Consider the following 19,722-nt stretch of genomic DNA (forward strand, 5'->3'; position numbering starts at 1 on the left):
TCTGTCTTATTTAAACCTCAGACATTTAGTTTGGTTTGCTCTTTGTTGTTGAAGTGTGCGGCGTCACCTTGCCTAGATCAAAGGAGCTCTCTGAGGCCTTCAGAAAGAAGGTTATAGATGCCTACGAGTCTGGGAAGGGATTCAAAAAGATCTCCAAACAATTTGAAATCAATCATTCGACTGTCCGGAAGATCACCTACAAGTGGAGAAGATTCCAAACAACTGCCAACTTGTTCAGGCCAGGCCACCCCAGCAAGTTCAGCCTGAGAGCAGACCGCAAGATGCTGAAAGAAGTCTCAAAGAACCCCAGAATGTCGTCACGGGATGTACAGGTAACTATTGCCACTGTTGATGTCAAAGTGCACGAGTCTACCATTAGAAAGAGGCTGCACAAATTTGATCTACATGGGAGGTGTGCCAGGAGGAAACCTTTGCTCTCCAGAAAGAACATCAGGGCAAGACTAAAGTTTGCCAATGAACACCTCGGCAAAGACCAGCACTTCTGGAACAATGTGCTCTGGACAGATGAGTCAAAGGTAGAGCTATTTGGCCACAGTACCAGAAGATATGTTTGGCGAAAACCAAAGACAGCATTTCACCACAAGGACCTGATACCAACTGTAAAGCATGGTGGTGGAAATATGGTTTGGGGCAGCTTTGCTGCATCAGGGCCGGGGCAGCTTTGCTGCATCAGGGCCTGGGCAGCTCACCATCATAGAATCCACTCTGAATTCTTCATTGTACCAGAGGGTGCTTGAGGATAATGTGAGACCATAAGACGGAAAGTTGAAGCTCAACCGAAGGTGGACCTTGCAACATGACAATGACCCTAAACATACCAGTAAATCCACCAAGGAATGGCTGAAAAGAAAGAAATGGAGGGTTCTGGAATGGCCAAGTCAAAGCCCGGATCTAAATCCCATCGAGATGTTGTGGGGGGATTTGAAACGAGCTGTGCATGCAAGAAACCCCTCAAACATCGCACAGCTGAAAGAATTCTGCATGGAGGCGTGGGCAAAAATTTCTCCCAGTCGATGTCAGAGACTGGTAGACAGTTATAAGAACCGCCTACTTGAGGTTGTTTCTGCCAAAGGAGGCAATACCACCGATTAGAGCCAGGGGTGTACTTACTTTTTCCACATGCGAAATTTGCATTTATGTTTATTTAAATTATACAATGGACGACAAAATGTAAATGTTTCATGATATTTGTTATATTATATCACCTTTATCTATGAATATTGTTGAAATGAAGATCAAATAGCTGTATGTTGAATTATGTTGAAAAAGTCAAAACTTTACATGGGGTGTACTTACTTTTTCACGTGACTGTATATACACATACACACACACACAGACATATATATATACACATACAACAACATGCATTTTAAGGCCATTTTCCCTGCTAGGGTGGGGGTTAGCCTACATACACATACACACACATATATACACACACACACACACACACACACACACACACACACACACACAAACACGTACACACACACACACACACACACACGTACACACACACGTACACATGTCCCACATGTATATATCCCACATCCCACATGTATATACATGTTTAAAGTGTACGTGCCCTTCCCCCCTCCCCCACCCGGCAACGCTGGATACTTCTGCTGGTAACTAATAAAATAAAAACGAAGAAATATCTCTCGGTAATTTCATGCAACTCGGTGGAATTGGATGAAATTCGCTCGGTGAATTCACTCGGTTTATTCGGTTCGGCTCGGTTCACTCGGTTTAAAGAAAAAGCGATAATGTCGACATGTTGCCGTCTGTGTCATGTTGGGCGGTGTATGATACTTGTTGGCTGTTGGGCGGTGTTGGGCGGTGATATGGTGTATTTTTTAAAATATATCTCTGCGTTTTCCCACGTTGCTGACACCGAGTCTAAAACCATCAATAAAAATGAAATCAGATAGTGAGTTAGATTGGAGATAAAGGCGTGAGAGAGACTCAAGATCCGAAGGATCAGATCGGATTTTCTTCCCGTTTTTTTTCAACCGAGTCTAAAACTATGTTAGCGACTGCGAAAAATGAAATGATATATCGAATTAGAATTGAAATAAACCTGTGTGAGAGAGAAAGACAGCACGGGCCTAACTAAACAGGCCTCAAAGCTATTCGAGAAGGAGGAGTGGGTGGAGCTACTCTGCAAACCGAGTAAGCCACACCCCCGGACAGACGTCCAACAGAATCACCTACGGCTATTATATATATATATATGTATTCCAGAGTAAAGAGTTCCAGAGTTTGGCAGTGGAGGGGAAGATGGAAGCATCATAACGGCCCACCCATGAGTTGCCAGTGGCCACACAATAATCATGCAATGTAGTGATTTGTCCAGTATTCCGTGGTCTCACTAATGGTGAAGGTACACAATCATGGTTGGTTGTCATGCAAGCAATCAAAGTGCCACACGTACAGAAGGACTATAAAAATATATGAGGTGATATAATTGTATTGTGCATACTATTGCTCCTGAGAAGGAAATATCGCATGACAAGCATATAGAAGGCAAAAACTTCACCCGTGAAGGCTCCCACGTTCATATTTCACTAGGAGCTGGCCATGCAAGATTCTGAGGAGGATATGTGAAACTAGTAATGTTGATAGCAGAAGCAGTTCAGCAAGCAAGCCCAAACTCTCCAAAAGCGATGTTAACTATGTCAGGATCTGCATGATAGACAACAATCCAGTAGAGATCTTGCGAATGACCCAGCTGAAAGTATGGGAGTTGACATGTCTTCAAGAACAGCAAGATACACGTTCGTGCAAAGTGGTCTCAATGGATGTGTAGCTACCCCAAAAATCCTTTGCTGACTTTGCCCCTCCCTTTGCCTCTGCTGAGCCTGAGTGTTGTCTCCATGATTTGCTAATTTATTCATACCATGCTGCCAGAGCATCCTCTGCAAGTAATGCCAATGCCAAACAGAAAGTGGTTGCTTTTAATAACAGAGCATGATCCGGAATCCTCTGGCTTGTGGATTTTGGTGCCCACATAAGAGTATCTTGTAGGTTGCAAATTCCATTTTTTTTTTTTTAAGAGTTTTTACGGAAAAATAATACAAAACAACTCCTCTCATGCATATTCCCTGAAATTCTAAATGATAGTAACTGTATCAATTATCGCAATCATTGAACATGGTGAGTGCCATATGTTTGTACGCAAACTTATCACAAGTCTCCCCTTGTCTGCCCCCTCTCAGACCACTTTGCTTTTCCCAAACACCACTCCATCCACCACCCAAAGACCACATGATATGTAATTTAATAACATATGTAATTAAAATGTGCCCTTCTAAGGCATGATGGATGATGGTGGTGAATGAGGTGACAAATTCCTGATATTACGTATTTATTCCTGCACTCCTAATTTCAGAACTGTATCTTGGAGCCGGCTTGGACTTTCAGAATGAATTTTTTGCATCAATAATGTGAATAGAAAGTATGCATGGTTGACATATTGTTTTTGACCTTGACCTAATTTTACGGTCACGTCCCAATTATAAACATTTTACGATTTTTCACCATAACTCAATTAAGGTTTGACCTACCGGAACAAAATTGCCATCCCTCGATAGCCCAGAGCAAGGCAAATTTATGCTTAATTTGCATCATGCCCCCACCGAGTTAAAGGTCAAGGTCAAATGTCAGTCTGAAATATTAAAAAACGCGTTTTTTTTGTCATCGTTTAATTTTGCCAATGTTGAATCTCAGACCGCTTTGCTTTTTCTTTTTTTTTGTATACAAGATTGAGGCTCGTGTTTAAGAGCTAACATTAATCACAAAAAACCGGGCACATAAAACATAGAATAAGTTATTCCAATATGTTATTGCATCATAATAGTGCACCTGCATTGAAGTTGTGCATTTGATATTTGTTTCGTGTCCTTGACCTACTATTTCGGATTGTGACCTAATTAACAAAAAATACTTTTTTGATAAAAACTTGAATCATTTTCCTCATATTTTCATGATGTGTTTTATGGATAGATTGTAGATGGGACACATTTTCTTAACTTACACTTTATACCTAAATGTTGAAGGTCAAGGTCATATAGTAGCCTGAAAAAATATAGCCATCATTGAATCGCAGGCCAAGCATAAGTCACGGGCGATCCCCAATAATTTATTGCCTCGGACCCAGTCGGCATATAGAGCATATCATTCTGTTGAGGCAGCCCTCCTCAAGATGCAGTGTGATTTAATGTTTGGCATCGATGGCCACAAAGAAGCTGTCCTTGTACTCCTCAATGTCAGTGCAGCGTTTGATACAATAGACCATCGAATATTGCTGCAGAGACTATTCAAGTGCTTTGGTTTCACTGGCTCTGTTCTACAGTCGTTTTCCTCATATTTGACAAATAGATCACATGCCCTTAGAATCAACGAGATCTAGTCAAATACATATCATGCCAACTGTGGTATAGTCCAAGGGTCGGTCATTGGACCGACCAGTTTTTACTTCCATTTTCATATTTTCACCTCCAGTCGTTGATGTCATAAATGCTCATGACATACACTACATGACCAAAAGTATGTGGACACCTGAACATCGAACATCTCCTTCCAAAATCATGGGCATTAATATGGAGTTGGTCCCCCCCTTTGCTGCTATAACAGCCTCCACTCTTCTGGGAAGGCGTTACACTAGATGTTGGAACATTGCTGTGGGGATTTGCTTCCATTAGGCCACAAGAGCATTAGTGAGGTCGAGCACTGATGTTGGGCGATTAGGCCTGGCTCTGCGTTCCAATTCATCCCAAAGGTGTTCGATGGGGTTGTGGTCAGGGCTCTGTGCAGGACAGTCAAGTTTTTCCACACCGATCTCAAACCATTTCTGTTTGGACCTCGTTTTGTGCAAGGGGGCACTGTCATGCTGAATCAGGAAAGGGCCTTCCCCAAACTGTTTCCACAAAGTTGGAAGCACACAATCATCTATAATGTCATTGTATGCTGTAGCGTTATGATTTCCATTCACTGGAACTAAGGGGCCTAGCCCGAACCATGAAAAACAGCCCCAGACCATTATTCCTCCTCCACCAAACTTTACAGTTGTCACTATGCATTTGGGTAGGTAGAGTTCTCCTGGTATCCACCAAACCTAGATTAGTCCGTCGGATTGCTGGATGGTGATGCGTGATTCATCACTCCAGAGAACTCGTTTCCACTGCTCCAGAGTCCAATAGCGGCGAGCTTTACACCACTCCAACCGAAGCCTGGCATTGCACATGGTGATCTTAGGCTTGTGTGCAGCTTTTCGGCCATGGAATCCCATTTCATGAAGCTCCCGACGAACAGTTGTTGTGCTGACGTTGCTTCCAGAGGCAGTTTGGGACTCGGTAGTGAGTGTTGCAACCAATAACAGACGATTTTTACACACTAGGCGCTTCAGCACTCGGCGGTCCCGTTCTGTGAGCTTGTGTGGCCTACCATTTCGCGGCTGAGCTGTTGTTGCTCCTAGACGTTTCCCCTTCACAAAAACAGCACTTACAGTTCACCAGGGCTGCTCTAGCAGGCAGAAATTTGACGAACTGACTTGATGAAAGGTGGCATCCTATGACGGTGCCACGTTGAAAGTCACTGAGTTTTTCAGTATGGCCCATTCTGCTGCCAATGTTTGTCTATGGAGATTGCATAGCTGTGTGCTTGATTATATATACCTGTCAGCAATGGGTGTGGCTAAAACAGCTGAATCCACTAATTAGAAGGGGTGTCCGCTTACTTTTGGTCATGTAGTGTACAATCAATGGTTTACGCAGATGATACACAGCTATATATTCTGTTCAAACCATCTGAACGTGAGGACTCGCTAGGTTGACTCAATGCATGCATCACCGATGTTAAGCTTTGGACGACCAAAACAATCTTACATTGAACGATTCTAAGACTGAAATCATCCATATTTCCACAAAGTTCCTTGCAGTGCCTCATCCACTGACTGTGGTGGTTGGCGATGTTGGCCCATCGTCCAATCAAGAAGCCTTGGTGCAGTCATGGATTGTCACCTAACCATGAAAGAACAAATTAAGGATGTTTGCTGCTCTACCATTGCAGCAACTCGATACATTGGGCAGATTTGGAGCTATTTTACAAAGTAAGCTACACTCTTTTTGATACATTTGTTTGTTGCCAGCTGATTAAATTGGGCCGTTGGTGGCCTGCTTTATGGGCTGCTGCAATCTGGTGTCCATCAGCTACAACGTGTACGGACCAGTGCTGCTCGAATTATTGAGAAAGTTCCAAGAAGGCAACACATCTAACAAACGCTACAAAATCTCCACTGGCTTTCCAATGAAAATAGAGTCGTTTTTAAGATCCTTCTACTCAACTAAAAAGCATGAAACAATATGAACGTGGCCTACATAATTGACGTGATCACCACTCATGTACAAGCACACACTTTGAGATCTACAGGCCGATCCCTCCTCAGTGTCCCAAAAGTCTCAACTCATTACTATGGCGACCGAGCATTTGAATTAGCAGCTCCAACTCTTTGGAATTCACTCCCTCTACACTTCCCTCAAGCTGCCAGCCTACAAATCTTAACGCATGACTCAAAAAGCATCGTTTTAGCAAACACTAGACTAAGAGTCCATGTTACCATTCTAGTTTTCTGATTTTTGACATAAACGTTGGTTCGTGGGAATATGGTTAATTGCAATAGATTTTATTCGTAAAGCATGTGGAGGATATTAAATTATCATCATGAGCTATTAAACGCTTGCATTTTTACTTGCGAAATCGAAGATTGCGGCTCATGAAAGAGCTCATGAAATCTAGGCTCATGAAAGAGCTCGGACACAGAACATATCAGGACCCAACATAACAAAGGGAACAGCAGGAGAAATGGGGAAACACAAACAGCAAAGCAGAGGGAAAAAGTCGACAGAGATGACCAACCAGGGGATGCAGGTAACAATGAGTGGTAGGGGAGAATGCAAGCATGGATACATAATCGATTTTTTTGGAGGAAGGGAAGTGGTGGAATGGGTGCAGAAAAGATCATGCTTTTGGATGAGGAATGACTTGAGATGATGAACAGCCGTCTTGATGACCTTGAAGGAAGAATGAAATTGAAGAGCGTATGGGAGGTGTTTTCACAGGCAGGAAAGAAAGAGGAATCAATGAGTGGAGATGAACAGTGGTTCTGGATTTATGCAGCTTCACTCGGAAGGGGTTGTTGCTGAACCATGTGCGTCCAGCAGATACCTGGGGGGGGGGGGGGGGGCAGAGCAATGGAGAGGGCAGATGGTGCAATACCAGAAATGAGGTGGAAGAAAACAGAGAGATCACCGACTTGTTGGTGATGGCAAAATTATAGGCCCATAGACCCTTGTTGATCGCCTTGTCATCGCAATCAAGTTTTTTTCGGTGGTATTATAGTCGAGCATCCATTCTGAATTTGAGAGGTCGGCAGTTTGATTCCGACCCTGGCGAAGTCGTAAATTCTCTAAAAATAGTACGTGCTACTTCCTTGCTTTTTTTTTTGTATACAAGTTCGAGGCTCATGTAAGAGCTAACATTAATCACACCAAAAAAAATGGACAAATAAAACATAATAAAGGGAGCCACGGACAAGATGGCGAGAGAGAGGGAAGCACACAAGTACAACAGTAGAGAACAGGGACATCGGGAGATCTGTGGGAGAGAGAGGGCTTGGGGGGAGAGGGCATGGGAAGGGGAGGGAGGGAGAGGTATAAAACACATGGACACAGCTAGGACTTCCAGGAAAGAAGTCGGTATTTCAAAAAAGTGGATCTGTGGTGAATTAATGGGGGTAGAAAAGATCAAGGTTTTGGATGGGAGAAGATGGTGATGACTGGTGGTGATGAACAGCTTTTTTAAAGACCTGGAGGGAGGAGTGGGATTGAAGAGAGTGAGGGAGTTTGTTCCAGAGGCGGGAGAAAAGAGGAATGAAAGAGTGATGGTGAATAGAGAGTCTTGATTTTGGAAGTTTAACCATAACTGGCAGATCTTGTACGACCTGTGTAGGAATATTTGGGGGACAGAGCACAGACAGAGCTGGGGGAGCAAGGCTGGAGAGGAGTCGGTAGAAGACAGAAAGTGTTTGATGCTCTGTATTTTAAAAGGTTAGAGTACGGCTAAACTCCGAGGGTTTCATCCATGGGGAGGAGGAATTTCCAACTTAATTGCTCCACTTGAGTGTGGAGAGCAATGCGACGTTAAGACATTATCTTAAAAGATGGCGGCTTCTGGTACCCAGAGTAGCCCTGGGATTTAGGGAAGTGACATCAGTTCCCCCAAGCTTTGCGTGGTGTTGTCTCGTGTATTCATTTACATGTGCACGTGTGATTTGTGTATTCAGCTCCACTACGAGCCTTAGATCCTGTAAACAACAACAACAACGTCAATTTCCAACCACACATCTGATACACTGAGCCGTTCGCTCCACTCGGGAGTGATCCCGGTGTTGGCTGTAGGACACTTTGCGAGCACAAGCATTGGGAACAAAATCAATATCGTTTGTAATTTGGAGTAATTGCCTTACCGGTTGATCAATGAATTGTCTGTTTTCTTTCTTCGTCTGTTTTTTCCTCCCCCCCAACACCTCCCCTACCCCCCACCCTCTACCCCCACTCCTTGATGAAACCCTCTTCAATCTGCATCTGGCTAAAACTTGTCCTTTATAATCTCATTCATCCATGCTATTGATCCTACATTTCCAGTCATTGTTCTTGAACAATTTTGAACGCAAGAACCTTTCATCCTACATTTACTTTACATTTCTGTGCTCTTAAAACCTTCCGTAGTATTGCTTTGAGGTTTCCCTGTCGCCTAAATGCTAAAATTTTGGTTTTACCCCTGAGTGGAAAAGAACATTTATTTTTGGTTTCCATCTGCATTCTGTAGGGATGAGTAAATGTGCATTATTGGCCATGGCTGCTGTGATCACTGAGTGACAGTCATTACTGGTATTGAGTCTTAATCTTCAGGGTTTTTTTTCTTTCCCCACACATATATTTTAAATGAATCTCGAACTTTCAGACTATATAGATATATCATTTAAATTTACCTTATCTTTCCAATCTCATTCGCTTTATTTTACTCGTTTGGTTTGTCAATTATTTTTCCATTTTTTATCACATCCTTTTCACATTTGCCATCTTTTTTTGCTATCTATCACTATTGTTGTAATCTATATCAATTCCTCTGCCTCTATCCCTTTTAGACCCTGACGTAGCCTTAACAATGTCACCCAACTTCCCGTTAACAGCTGGCCTCTGCAGATCCAGTTCACACCACTTCCCTGCAACTTGTGGTCGTTTCCAAGATGAGGGCCCAACAGGAGCTGCTTGGCCTCGAGGCCTTTCAGAATCTTCTGTCCACTGTAGATAGCAGTTTGCTGCAGCAACTACAGGAGTTTATGGCTGCTGGATGACACCGTGAGTGCAGGGTGGTGGATATGGACGGGGATTATGGAATGGATAAAGAGAAGCAGAGAAGAAATTAAAGTGGATGACCCAAACTGGAGGAGAACGAAGGGACGTGTGCAACAGAGAGCTCGACCGGTGATGATAAACTGGTGGTGAACAATATTTGATGCCAAAAATGTAGAGAAAATGCAACGCAAAGGTGTTGTAAGGCTGTGTGGATGTTATTTGTCAGGAAGTGCAGGATCTGCTTGTAAAAGTCAAAGTTTGTGTGATGGGACGAGTCGTTATTAAGAAGAAGAAAGGGCGGATGATGGTTTTGAGTATTCGAGCGAGACAATTTTTTGAATGTTTATGCGGAGGAATGTGCTATTTTTGAAGAATTTATGTGAAAAAAACCTGCATTTTTCCAACTGATGAATGTGCTATTTTTATATTGCAGTCTGACTGGTGTGATGTTCATTATGTGCTGTACTGAGTGTTCAACTGCATAACGATCAAAATAACATCTCCGATAGAAAAAGAATAAATGCCCGCAACTTCGTGAAGATTGGTTGATGAGACTGCATTATTTGACACTGGAGGCCGGAGTTGTAGGGAATACTTTGTAGTCGGGGGAGTAGTTGATCCTGTGTATTTATGAGCAACACTCGCATTTAATTTTATTAAACTGCACCATGTTTCCGAGCTGGCTCAGCGTCATGATGAAAGGTGATAGAAAGTTCGTGTTTGGGTAAATGGTGTGTTTCATCGTGGGAATGGTTCCTGACGTTATATCACCATTGATGGTGTCACTGCCAAAGCGGAATCCCAACAGAGCACGCTCATTCACTGGATATGTCTTTTCTGGAATGGAATGTGAACCATATTTCTCGCAATGATATTATGTATGTTGTCAAAAGTTGTATCCACACTGATGGTTGTTAATTGTAGCAGAGGTCATTTGTGCCTGAAGGCCGTGAAAGCCTTTTCTGTTCATTTTCCACTTGGTTCTTGGTTTGCTCTCGTATTTTGATGCCCTACCCGTTTCTCAAGGAACACGGACGGATACAGGAGGCCATTTGGCCCATTGTGACTGTTTCATCCACACTCCATCAAGTCAATAAGAGAGCAAACCAAGAACCACGTTTCAATCTATTCATTACCTTCACCACCGAAGGTGGACCAGAGGTTATGTTTTCACCCCTGTCTGTCTGTTTCTTTGTGTATTTGTCTGTGAGCAGGTTATCTCAAGAGGTTGTGGATGGATTCGAACTAATTTTGGTGGACAGGTTAGCTGTCTGACAAGGACGAATTGACTATTTTTATGAAGATCCGAATCCGAGAATTGTTTAAGTGATTATTCACCAAAGGGACTAAAAGTGATATATAGCGCGATATCTCAAACAGTCATGGACGGATTCGGATGAATATTGGTGGACAAGTTGGGTGTGTGATGAGGATAAATTATTTCGATTTTGGTGAAATCTGGATCTGGATAAGACATTTTTTTACATGATGCTTCACCATGGAGTGATAGGGCCAAAACCGATAAATAAATAAAAACACCTTTAGAGACCATATTCCCCCACAGAGCGTGGGTTGGCCTTTTTCGGGCACCGTGGTCCCCTTTTTGAAGCAATGTTTTCTGGCTGGATGCCCTTCCTGCCGCCAACCCTGTTAGTCGCCTCTTGCAACACACAGGGAATTACCAGTGAACTGGTACTCAATTTGCCGACCTCGGAAGGATGACAGGCTGAGTCATTGTGAGTCAACCTCCCTGGTGTTAATTCAGCGATCGGCCGGGATTCAAACCCAGGATCCTCGGATCCCAAGCCAGCACCCTAACCGCGAAGCCAACACCAGGCTTACATGATATTGTTGCGGATCTCCTGGTCGGCCTTTCCCCTTATCAAGGGGGGATTAGTCCCCTTGTCTTTGACTAGCCGACGGGATCCGGGGCTATGACGTTCCTTCCGGACGGCATTAAATAGGGTTGTAGGCCGAATTCCTATTACCTAAGTACCAATGCCGCCCAGGAAGCAAGGAGATAAGCCCCGCCCGAATCACGGTTATAGGTGGAAACGTCGAGCGATAGCGAACCGTGACCCGAGCCGTTAACAATGACTAAACCCGATCCGAGCGGTTCCTAATCGTGCCACACTTACCCAATGGAGGAAATCACTGATACGGTCGAATCAGGAAGAAACAAGGAAGAACAGATGGTTTATTTACACTATGCACGTATATACAAGGATCGGATGCAGAGACACAGTGCAGCTTAATTAAAGTCTTAACTTATCCCAGGACACGGGCCCGTTTCACACTCAGACACACTCACACAGGGTTGTAGATGGTCAGGTTGATGGTCCAGGAATGGCGTCCAGGCAGTTCACTCCGGTCCCCGACTCGCACCGCGAAGAAGATGGTCAGGGCGGCAGAAGCTCCCCGTGGGTCGTTGGCGCGGATCGGACAATTACGGGGTTAAATGCGGGGCGAAAGGTAAGGCTGGCTGGGCGGTTACTTGCGACCACGGTCGCGTACGTAATAGATGAACCGGCGCTATATGCGCTCCCAATACAAGTTCAATAGCAAAGCACCGCTCCCGCAGAAGTCCTGTCGCATACGTCCTCATACAAAGCGCAATCGTGCAAGTCCCTCTTACAGTGCGCTCTCCCAACAAGTCCTTTATCATGCGCAAATCGTGCAAGTCCTCTGACAGTCTTGTTGCAACGATTCTTCCGCACGAGTCCTCCTCATACGATCGCTGTTGCGTAAGTCCTCTCAAGGGCTTTGTGCGTGCGCTTATATAGGCACGCCCTTACCACGCCCCTCACACCATGTCACCCGAGCCCTGATTGGTTATGGCTCTTACCGTTACTGTCTCCGCCGCTCCAACCTCGACGCCGCGCTCCTCCCTCTCTCAGGCCTACCTCGTGTCCCTTGACTAGTGAGCATCCTAATGCGAGGTGCCATAGCCAAAAATGTGGCGGGGGATGGATGCTGCCCAACGAGGTAGATTTGGAGGGTGGAGGCAAAATGAACGGGGCCTATACTTATTTATTTTACACAACGCAGATGATACTAGGGAAATGGCCTTATCCTCACACATACTATGACATAACTAATATTCTAAATGGGCCTACGTGTTGCTTGTGGACTAACTATGGGGGCAAACCTTTAACCTTTAATGATATTATATGTACACTCTCAAAACCACAACAATATATATAGCATGATATTAAAAAAAGTTGTGGACGACTTATGACAAAACTAGGTGGATGAGTTGGTTAGGCTGGTGCAGGTATGCTCTCTATACCAAGTGCCATTCTAGTTACCTCTGCCACTGAAGGTAAGCGGAGGTTATGTTTTCACCCCTGTCTGTCTGTTTGCCTGTGAACAGGATATCTCAAATAAATATGGACAGATTTAAATGAAACATGGTGGACAGTTTGGGTGTCTGACAAGGAATAATTGATTTGATTTGGTGAATATCTGAATATGGATCCAGACACGAATTATTTAATTGATTCTTCACCATTGAGAAATAGGGCAAAAAAGGATATGTAGCTTGATATCTCAAGAAGTTGTGGACGATTTATCACAAAACGAGGTGGCTGAGTTGTTCAGGTGATGAGAACAAGCCAATTCAGATTTTGGTTGAGGTCTGGATCTAGATCCGGCCTATCAGTGGATACGAAGTGTACAGCCTGGCGGAGGTATGCTCTCGACTGAGGGCCATTCTAGTTACCGAAGCGAAAAGTGGGGTTAAGCATTCAGGTGCGTACGTGTGTGTGCCGTACGTGTCTGCGTTTAAAAAATTCATTTTCTCGGCAACCGTTGGTCCGATTGACACGAAATTTTACCATAGAAGCGCCTCCGCCTGTATTCATTTTTTATTCATAATTATGACGTCATAGGTCACGTGGTACGGACGCCATCTTGGAAAAACGTTACACCTCTATATCTCCCAAACCGCTCAATGAAAAAAATTGAAACATGGCTCATTGTCAAATACTCACCATGGGGAATAAGATATGTTGATGGTGATGTCATCGGTGCCTTAATTATGACGTCATAATTTGACAAGTACAACGCTTGATCTGATCAGTATGAATAAAACAAAAATTCCTCTGCAAGTGTTAGTCCGATGGACACGAAATTTTCAGAATATGTGCGGCTCCTGTAGAATTTTTTAATGATGATTATAACGTGATAGGGCATGTGGTACAGACGCCATCTTGAAAAAAATTGAAACATGGCTCATTGTCAAGTACTGCCCTTGGGGAATAAGATATGTTAATGATGTCATCGGTGCCTTCGTTATGACGTCATAATTCGACAAGTACAACACTTATCCGATCATTGTGAATTTTTTTCTCAGCAACTGTTGGTCTGATGGGCACTAAATTTTCACCATAGGAACGCCTCCTCATGCAGAATATTTTAATGATAATCATGACGTCATAGGTCATGTGGTACAGGCACCATCTTGGAAAAACCAAAAAATGTTGCACCTCTATATCTCCTAAACCACTGCATGGAAAAAATTGAAACATGGCTCATTGTAAATAATTCCATATGGGGAATAGGTGTTGTTAACGATGACGTCATTGGTGCCATAATTATGATGTCATAATTCGACAGGGACAATGCTTCGTCTGATCAGTTTGAAATGTATTGAGCGTGATCTGTGCAACAATTATATTAGAGAATATAAATGTATGATGTCATCGCTCACATGGTCTGGCAGCCATATTGGATCAAAGAAAAAAGATGTTCAAAAACAGAAGAGTTGGCTCGCAACAAGTTGACTGCGCAGGGTAAATATTCTATGATTACCATCTAGTTGTCTATGATATGAGCCCAATGTTTACCATTTATCCAATTTCACGAAATATAGTGAGGTAAACTGGCTAGAAATACATTATCGGTGTATTCCTGGTCAGTTTACCTGAATTTGTGAAGCAACGGAGCACTGTGTCGTTTGGTACCAATAATGTCCTTTTTGTGGTGGAAGGTGCAAGGGCAGTTTATAAACCATACGTGAAATTGCTCCCTGTTTTATGGATGGTCCATTTCTTCGTTATGAATAGCCCAAAACTACACAGATCACCTTTGTTGCTTTGGCAGCTTGACTTCTCAGGTGAGCGAGTCGCTTCCCCTTTCCAGCCCCGCACACACTCTGCACGTACAGATCATCTCACGACCATCCCTGTTGTTAGCTGTCATTGTGGGTTGCCTTGAATTAAATTATGTTAAACTACAAAATGTATTTCCTCTCTCATCTCAGTCCTCGCATGATCTGTGTCTCTTTTTTTTTAGTTGACGATGCTTGTAAAAGACCACATCTACATGAGATTGAATCTTGATCGATAGGCCCTGACAGTCACCATGGCAGCTTTGACATTCCTTCACCTTGTCAAATTCAGGATGTCTACATGTGCTGTGATGCATGCTGTGTTGTATTCCTTGTAATGTATTCTTGTTTTTATCGAGCAATTTATCGTGGGATTCTTATTTAATAGCTTGTCCTGCTCGTTTTTGCATGAAGAAGCACTTTTTTGTGAAACGCAGCTCGTTCGTTGATGTCGTTTGGGAAGGGCGTAATCTGTCTTGCTTCACTTGGTCTGGTCTACATGTAATACTAGGCCACGCTGTTGACTCAATGCCCTCAAAACAACTTGGGTTGGGCACTAAAATGGTCCCTCGGACAAAGCAGTAATGCCTCATCTTTTCTCTGATCATCTTTTAATGACAATTTCTTTCAAACTTCCTTTATAACAACATTGTTGCACATACAGTTGTAGACATAAAGGCATAGACAGTTGTATTTTGTCCATAGATTCATCACCTTTCATCCTTACATGTTGAAGAGCCTGGTGTTGGCTTTATGGTTAAGGTGGCTGGCCTAAGATCTTAGGGTCTTCAGTTTGAGCCCCTGTAGTGCCTTTGAAATACCACCAGGCCTGTCAGTGTCATCCTTCCAAAGTCTGCAAAATGCGTACCAGCTTACTGATAACAGGAGCATTGCATCAGCGGCACAGCCTCAATTCCAGAAAATGATACAACCAGCAGCCACATGCTGCATACGAAAACAACACCAACAACCTGCATGTTGAAAAGCAAATACTGGTACTAGAAAAAGAAATAACAAGATTGCTTTCAGACGTAGTAAGTAATATCAGTGTGTACAAAAACCACCATTCTAAATGATCCAGTTGATTACTAAGCCCAAGATGCAACGGTCTGACTGCAGATGGATCACATGTATATAAACTAAATGCACCGACGAGGTGTTTCTTCAATTTTGATTTCAGAGATCTCTCATCGTAGACAAATTAGATCTTTGAAACTTCCAACTGGAAATGTTACGGCATCACGAGACGGAATCAAGAGAGAGGTTTATAATTTATTTTCAAACTTCTTTATGACGAGTACTGTTGACGAGGATGTAGTAAGGTTTTTCACATCTACCTTAGGGGTGTTAAGCTGTGTCCAAAGGGATCACTTTCAATCATTTTTCCTGTAAGAGAGTACAAAGTCTCTCACCTCTCTGCCAAATGGAAAATTTCCAGGATGGGATGGCTTACCTGTGGAATGTTGTGTGAAGCCTTTTGACCTGTACTTGGTGTAGAACTTCTGACCATGTCCATGTACAGTTTTCAGTGCGGTGAATTGCCATTGAGCTGTCCTACAGCGGTGATTAGTATAATCAGGGACACGCAGCTCATTACCCACCACTTGCCCAATCTCTCTTTTGACCTCCGATTATTACAAGATATTTTCCAAAGGCTTTGCTCAACGCATTGCCCCTTTTTTTTTTTTTTTGAGATATCGATTCTATGATCACTTGTTTTCCTTTTTTTTGTACAGTCGTGGCCAAAAATATTGGCACACGTGCACTTTTTTCAAATAACTCACAATTTTCTCTAAAAAATAAGTTGAATTGACAAAAGTATTTGGTTTCCACAATTCTTTATTTCACTGTTAATATAGCAGAACCTTTGTTTTTTATTCAGAACCTAATATATCCTTTTAAGTTAGAAAATAAAAATTAATGGCATTGACAAAATTATTGACACCCTAGACTTAATATTTGACCTTTGGACAAAATAACTGCAGTCAAGTGCTTCCTATAGCCATGAATGAGCTTCCTACACCTCTCCACTGGCAGTTTGGCCCACTCGTGTTGTGCAAACTGCTCCAGTTCTCCCAGATTTGAAGGGTGCCTTCTCCCAAGTGCTGTTTTGAGATCTCCCCACAGGTGTTCAATGGGAATTAAATCTGGACTCATTGCTGGCCACTTCAGAACAGTCCAGCGTTTTGTCTTGAACCATTTCTGGGTGCTTTTTGAAGTGTATTTGGGGTCATTGTCCTGCGGCAAAACCCATGACCTTCGACGGAGATCCAGCTTTCTGACACTGGGTTGAACATTGCGCTCCAAAATACCTTGGTAATCTCCTGATTTCATGATGCCATGCACACATCCAAGGCACCCAATCACAGAGGCAGCGCAGAAACCCCAAACCATCACAACCTGCTCCATGTTTGACTGTAGGGAAGGTGTTATTTTCTTTGAAGGCTTCATTTTTTTTTTTCCTGTAAACATAGAGATGATGTGTTTTACCAAAAAGCTCTAATTTGGTCTCATCTGTCCACAGGACATTCTCCCACAAGGATTTTGGCTTGTTCAGGTGTGTTTTGGAAAACTCCACTCAGGCTTTCTCGGCAGTAGGGTCCTCCTGGGTCTCCTCCCATAGAACCCCCTTTCATTGAGTTGGCAACAGATGGAGCGAGTTGAAAATGTCATACCTTGTGTTTGAAGGTCAGCTTAAATCTGTTTGGTAGTTGCTCGAGGTGCTTTCTCCACCATTCGAACAATCCTTCGCTGCAATCTTCGATCGAGTTTTCTCTTGCGGCCACGTCCAGGGAGGTTGGCTACAGTGTCATGGGCCTTAAACTTCCTGATAACATTGTGTACGGTGGACACAGGAACATCAAGGTCTCTGGAGATGGAAATGTAGCCTGGAGATTGTCCATGCTTGGCTGCAATCTTTTGTCTGACCTCCTCAGACAATTCTCTGGTTTTCTTTCTTTTCTCCATGCTGATTACGGTACACACAGTGACACAAAACAGCAGAATGACTGACCCCTTTTCTCTATTCAAACTGGTTGAATGAGATTTTTACATTGCAGGCACCTGCAACTCACCACAGGTGAGTTCAATTGCAAAGTAAAGGAGAATCACCTGCTTGAAATCTAATTATGTCGAACAACTTATAAAAGGTGCTAATAATATTGTCTGGGCCATTTTAGGATTTCTGTGTGGAATAACCTAAGATTTAGTAATTTTTCAGCTTTTTTTGTTTTGTTCCACTGAAAACCAGAGAAATACAAATGTGAACACTGAAAGATTTTTTAATTTCAACAATTTTCTGGAAGAAATGCTGCATTATTTGAAAAAGGTGCAAGGGTGCCAATATTTTCAGCCACGACTGTTGTTACGGATTCGTCACTTCCGTTGTTGTGGTTTTCATCCACTGTAAACATTTTTGATTCCATGTACTATTATTGTTGTCGTTTGAGGGAAATAGATATTGCTATTTTCAAAAGGTAAAAAAGTTAATGTTTTAAATGAAATCGGAACCGGACGATGAAGAGGAAGAGGAAAAAAAGAAGGCGGAGCGAGTGATTCGGAGAAGAAGCATAGTTACTTTGCGGTCTGGAGCGAACGTTGGCGAGCAAGACTCACGAGTGAACTTTGGGTTTCCCAGGAAAGGGATTCCTGCGACAGAGTTGTTATCGCTGTGACAGATCAACCTGCGTGTCAGGTTTGGCGGTGGATTCCGAGGAGAATCATCGTCGTGCCGTTACGCCTCGAGAACGGGCCGTCAGCCATTTTGACTCACGCAGGACTTGCGCTTCGCTCAAGGTTTCATCTCGCTTCAACCATTGTCACCGCATTCAGACGTGGATCTGGTGTGTGTGTGTGTGTGTAAAGTGGATTTTGAAGGTTAATTTGAGGTTCGCCGACTGTGAGCCGTGGAATGTCCATACCCGAGGGTGTGATTTCCCAGTCGCCTGGAGGGCGCCTTTGGATTTCCCAGTCGCCTTGAGGGTGCCTTTGCGCAGCTTTGGCCGCGTGATGGTGACTGTCATCCGAACGGGATTCTGGTCTCGATTAGACCGTTCTGATGATCCCTGGAACGGATCGACTTTGGCTTTGGCTTGAAACCGGAATCAACTTTGGTTTGAAGCCGGGAAAGAGACATTGGGAATGTTCTTGTTTCACTCACTTGGAGCACAGTGAGTTATATATTACGAAACTGATGGTACCATCAACAACAACAACAAACATGCATTTTAAAGGCCTTTTTCCCTCCTAGAGCATGGGTTAGCCTTGCAGTCCCCATGACAATCTTCTCCATTTTGCCCTATTTTCTGCATCTCTCCTTGTTAACCCCCTTGCCCGCATTTCTTCTTCCACCATCTTTAGCCAAGTCTTTCTCGGTCTTCCCCGTCCTCTACTTCCTGCTACATTCATTTCCATCACTCTTCTCAACCAGTCACTTTCATCCTTCCTCAACACATGACCAAACCATCTCAACCTGTTCCTCTTCACAGCATCAATCACAGGCTCTATTCCCATCATCTTTCGCAATTCATCATTTGTCTTCCTCTCTCTCAACGATACTCCGCACATCCGTCGAACCATTCGCATTTCCAGCCTTTCCAACCTTCGTTGCTGCTCTACGTTCAATACCCATGTCTCGCTTCCATAAATCATAACACTTCTCACACATGCAGCATACACCTTTCCCTTCAGCTTCAACGACACTCCCCTCATCATCAGCACGCCACTCAGTTCCCGAAACTTCTTCCATGCACATCTCACTCGAGCAACCGTTGCCGAATCTGATCCACCTTATCCATTCAGCATGTCTCCGAGGTAGCAAAATGTTTTCACACCTTCCAGCTTCATGCCGTCTCCAAGATCCAACTCAACATTTCCTCCATCTGCAGCTCCCTCTGTGCACACCTTACATTTGAATGTAGCTGCCACACTGGTTAATGACCCTCTCAGACCACTACATTTTTGATGAACCCACTCAGCGCACATTGTACATTGAATGGAGTTCACTCCGACACCCTTCCTACACACAGCACAGGGCCACTTCCCAGTTCTTTCAACCTCCCCACATGCTTTACATGATGGTACCATCACAGGATATATATTGATTGTAGTTTTGATTACTATTATTGTTGTACTGTTAATCTTGTGTGATCTTAATACAATATTTGTTTGTTGGTAACA

The 19,722-nt window shown here is 43.4% G+C and overlaps 1 protein-coding gene across 2 annotated transcripts in view; it reads left to right on the forward strand.

Annotated features, from left to right (window-relative positions):
- Nucleotides 1–9,973, forward strand: part of IPO11 (importin 11) — a 326,013-nt gene extending 316,040 nt beyond the window's left edge. For both annotated transcript variants that reach the window (XM_068108036.2, XM_078773404.1), the window contains exon 30: nt 9,269–9,973. In XM_068108036.2, the coding sequence (XP_067964137.1) occupies nt 9,269–9,433 (165 nt within the window). In that variant the 3' untranslated portion in view covers nt 9,434–9,973. The remainder of the gene's footprint in view (nt 1–9,268) is intronic.
- The last annotated feature ends 9,749 nt before the right edge of the window (nt 9,974–19,722 follow it).

The sequence above is a fragment of the Myxine glutinosa genome, chromosome 2 (genome assembly GCF_964187855.1).
Source record: "Myxine glutinosa chromosome 2, kmMyxGlut1.1, whole genome shotgun sequence".
Lineage (NCBI taxonomy): Eukaryota > Metazoa > Chordata > Myxini > Myxiniformes > Myxinidae > Myxine > Myxine glutinosa.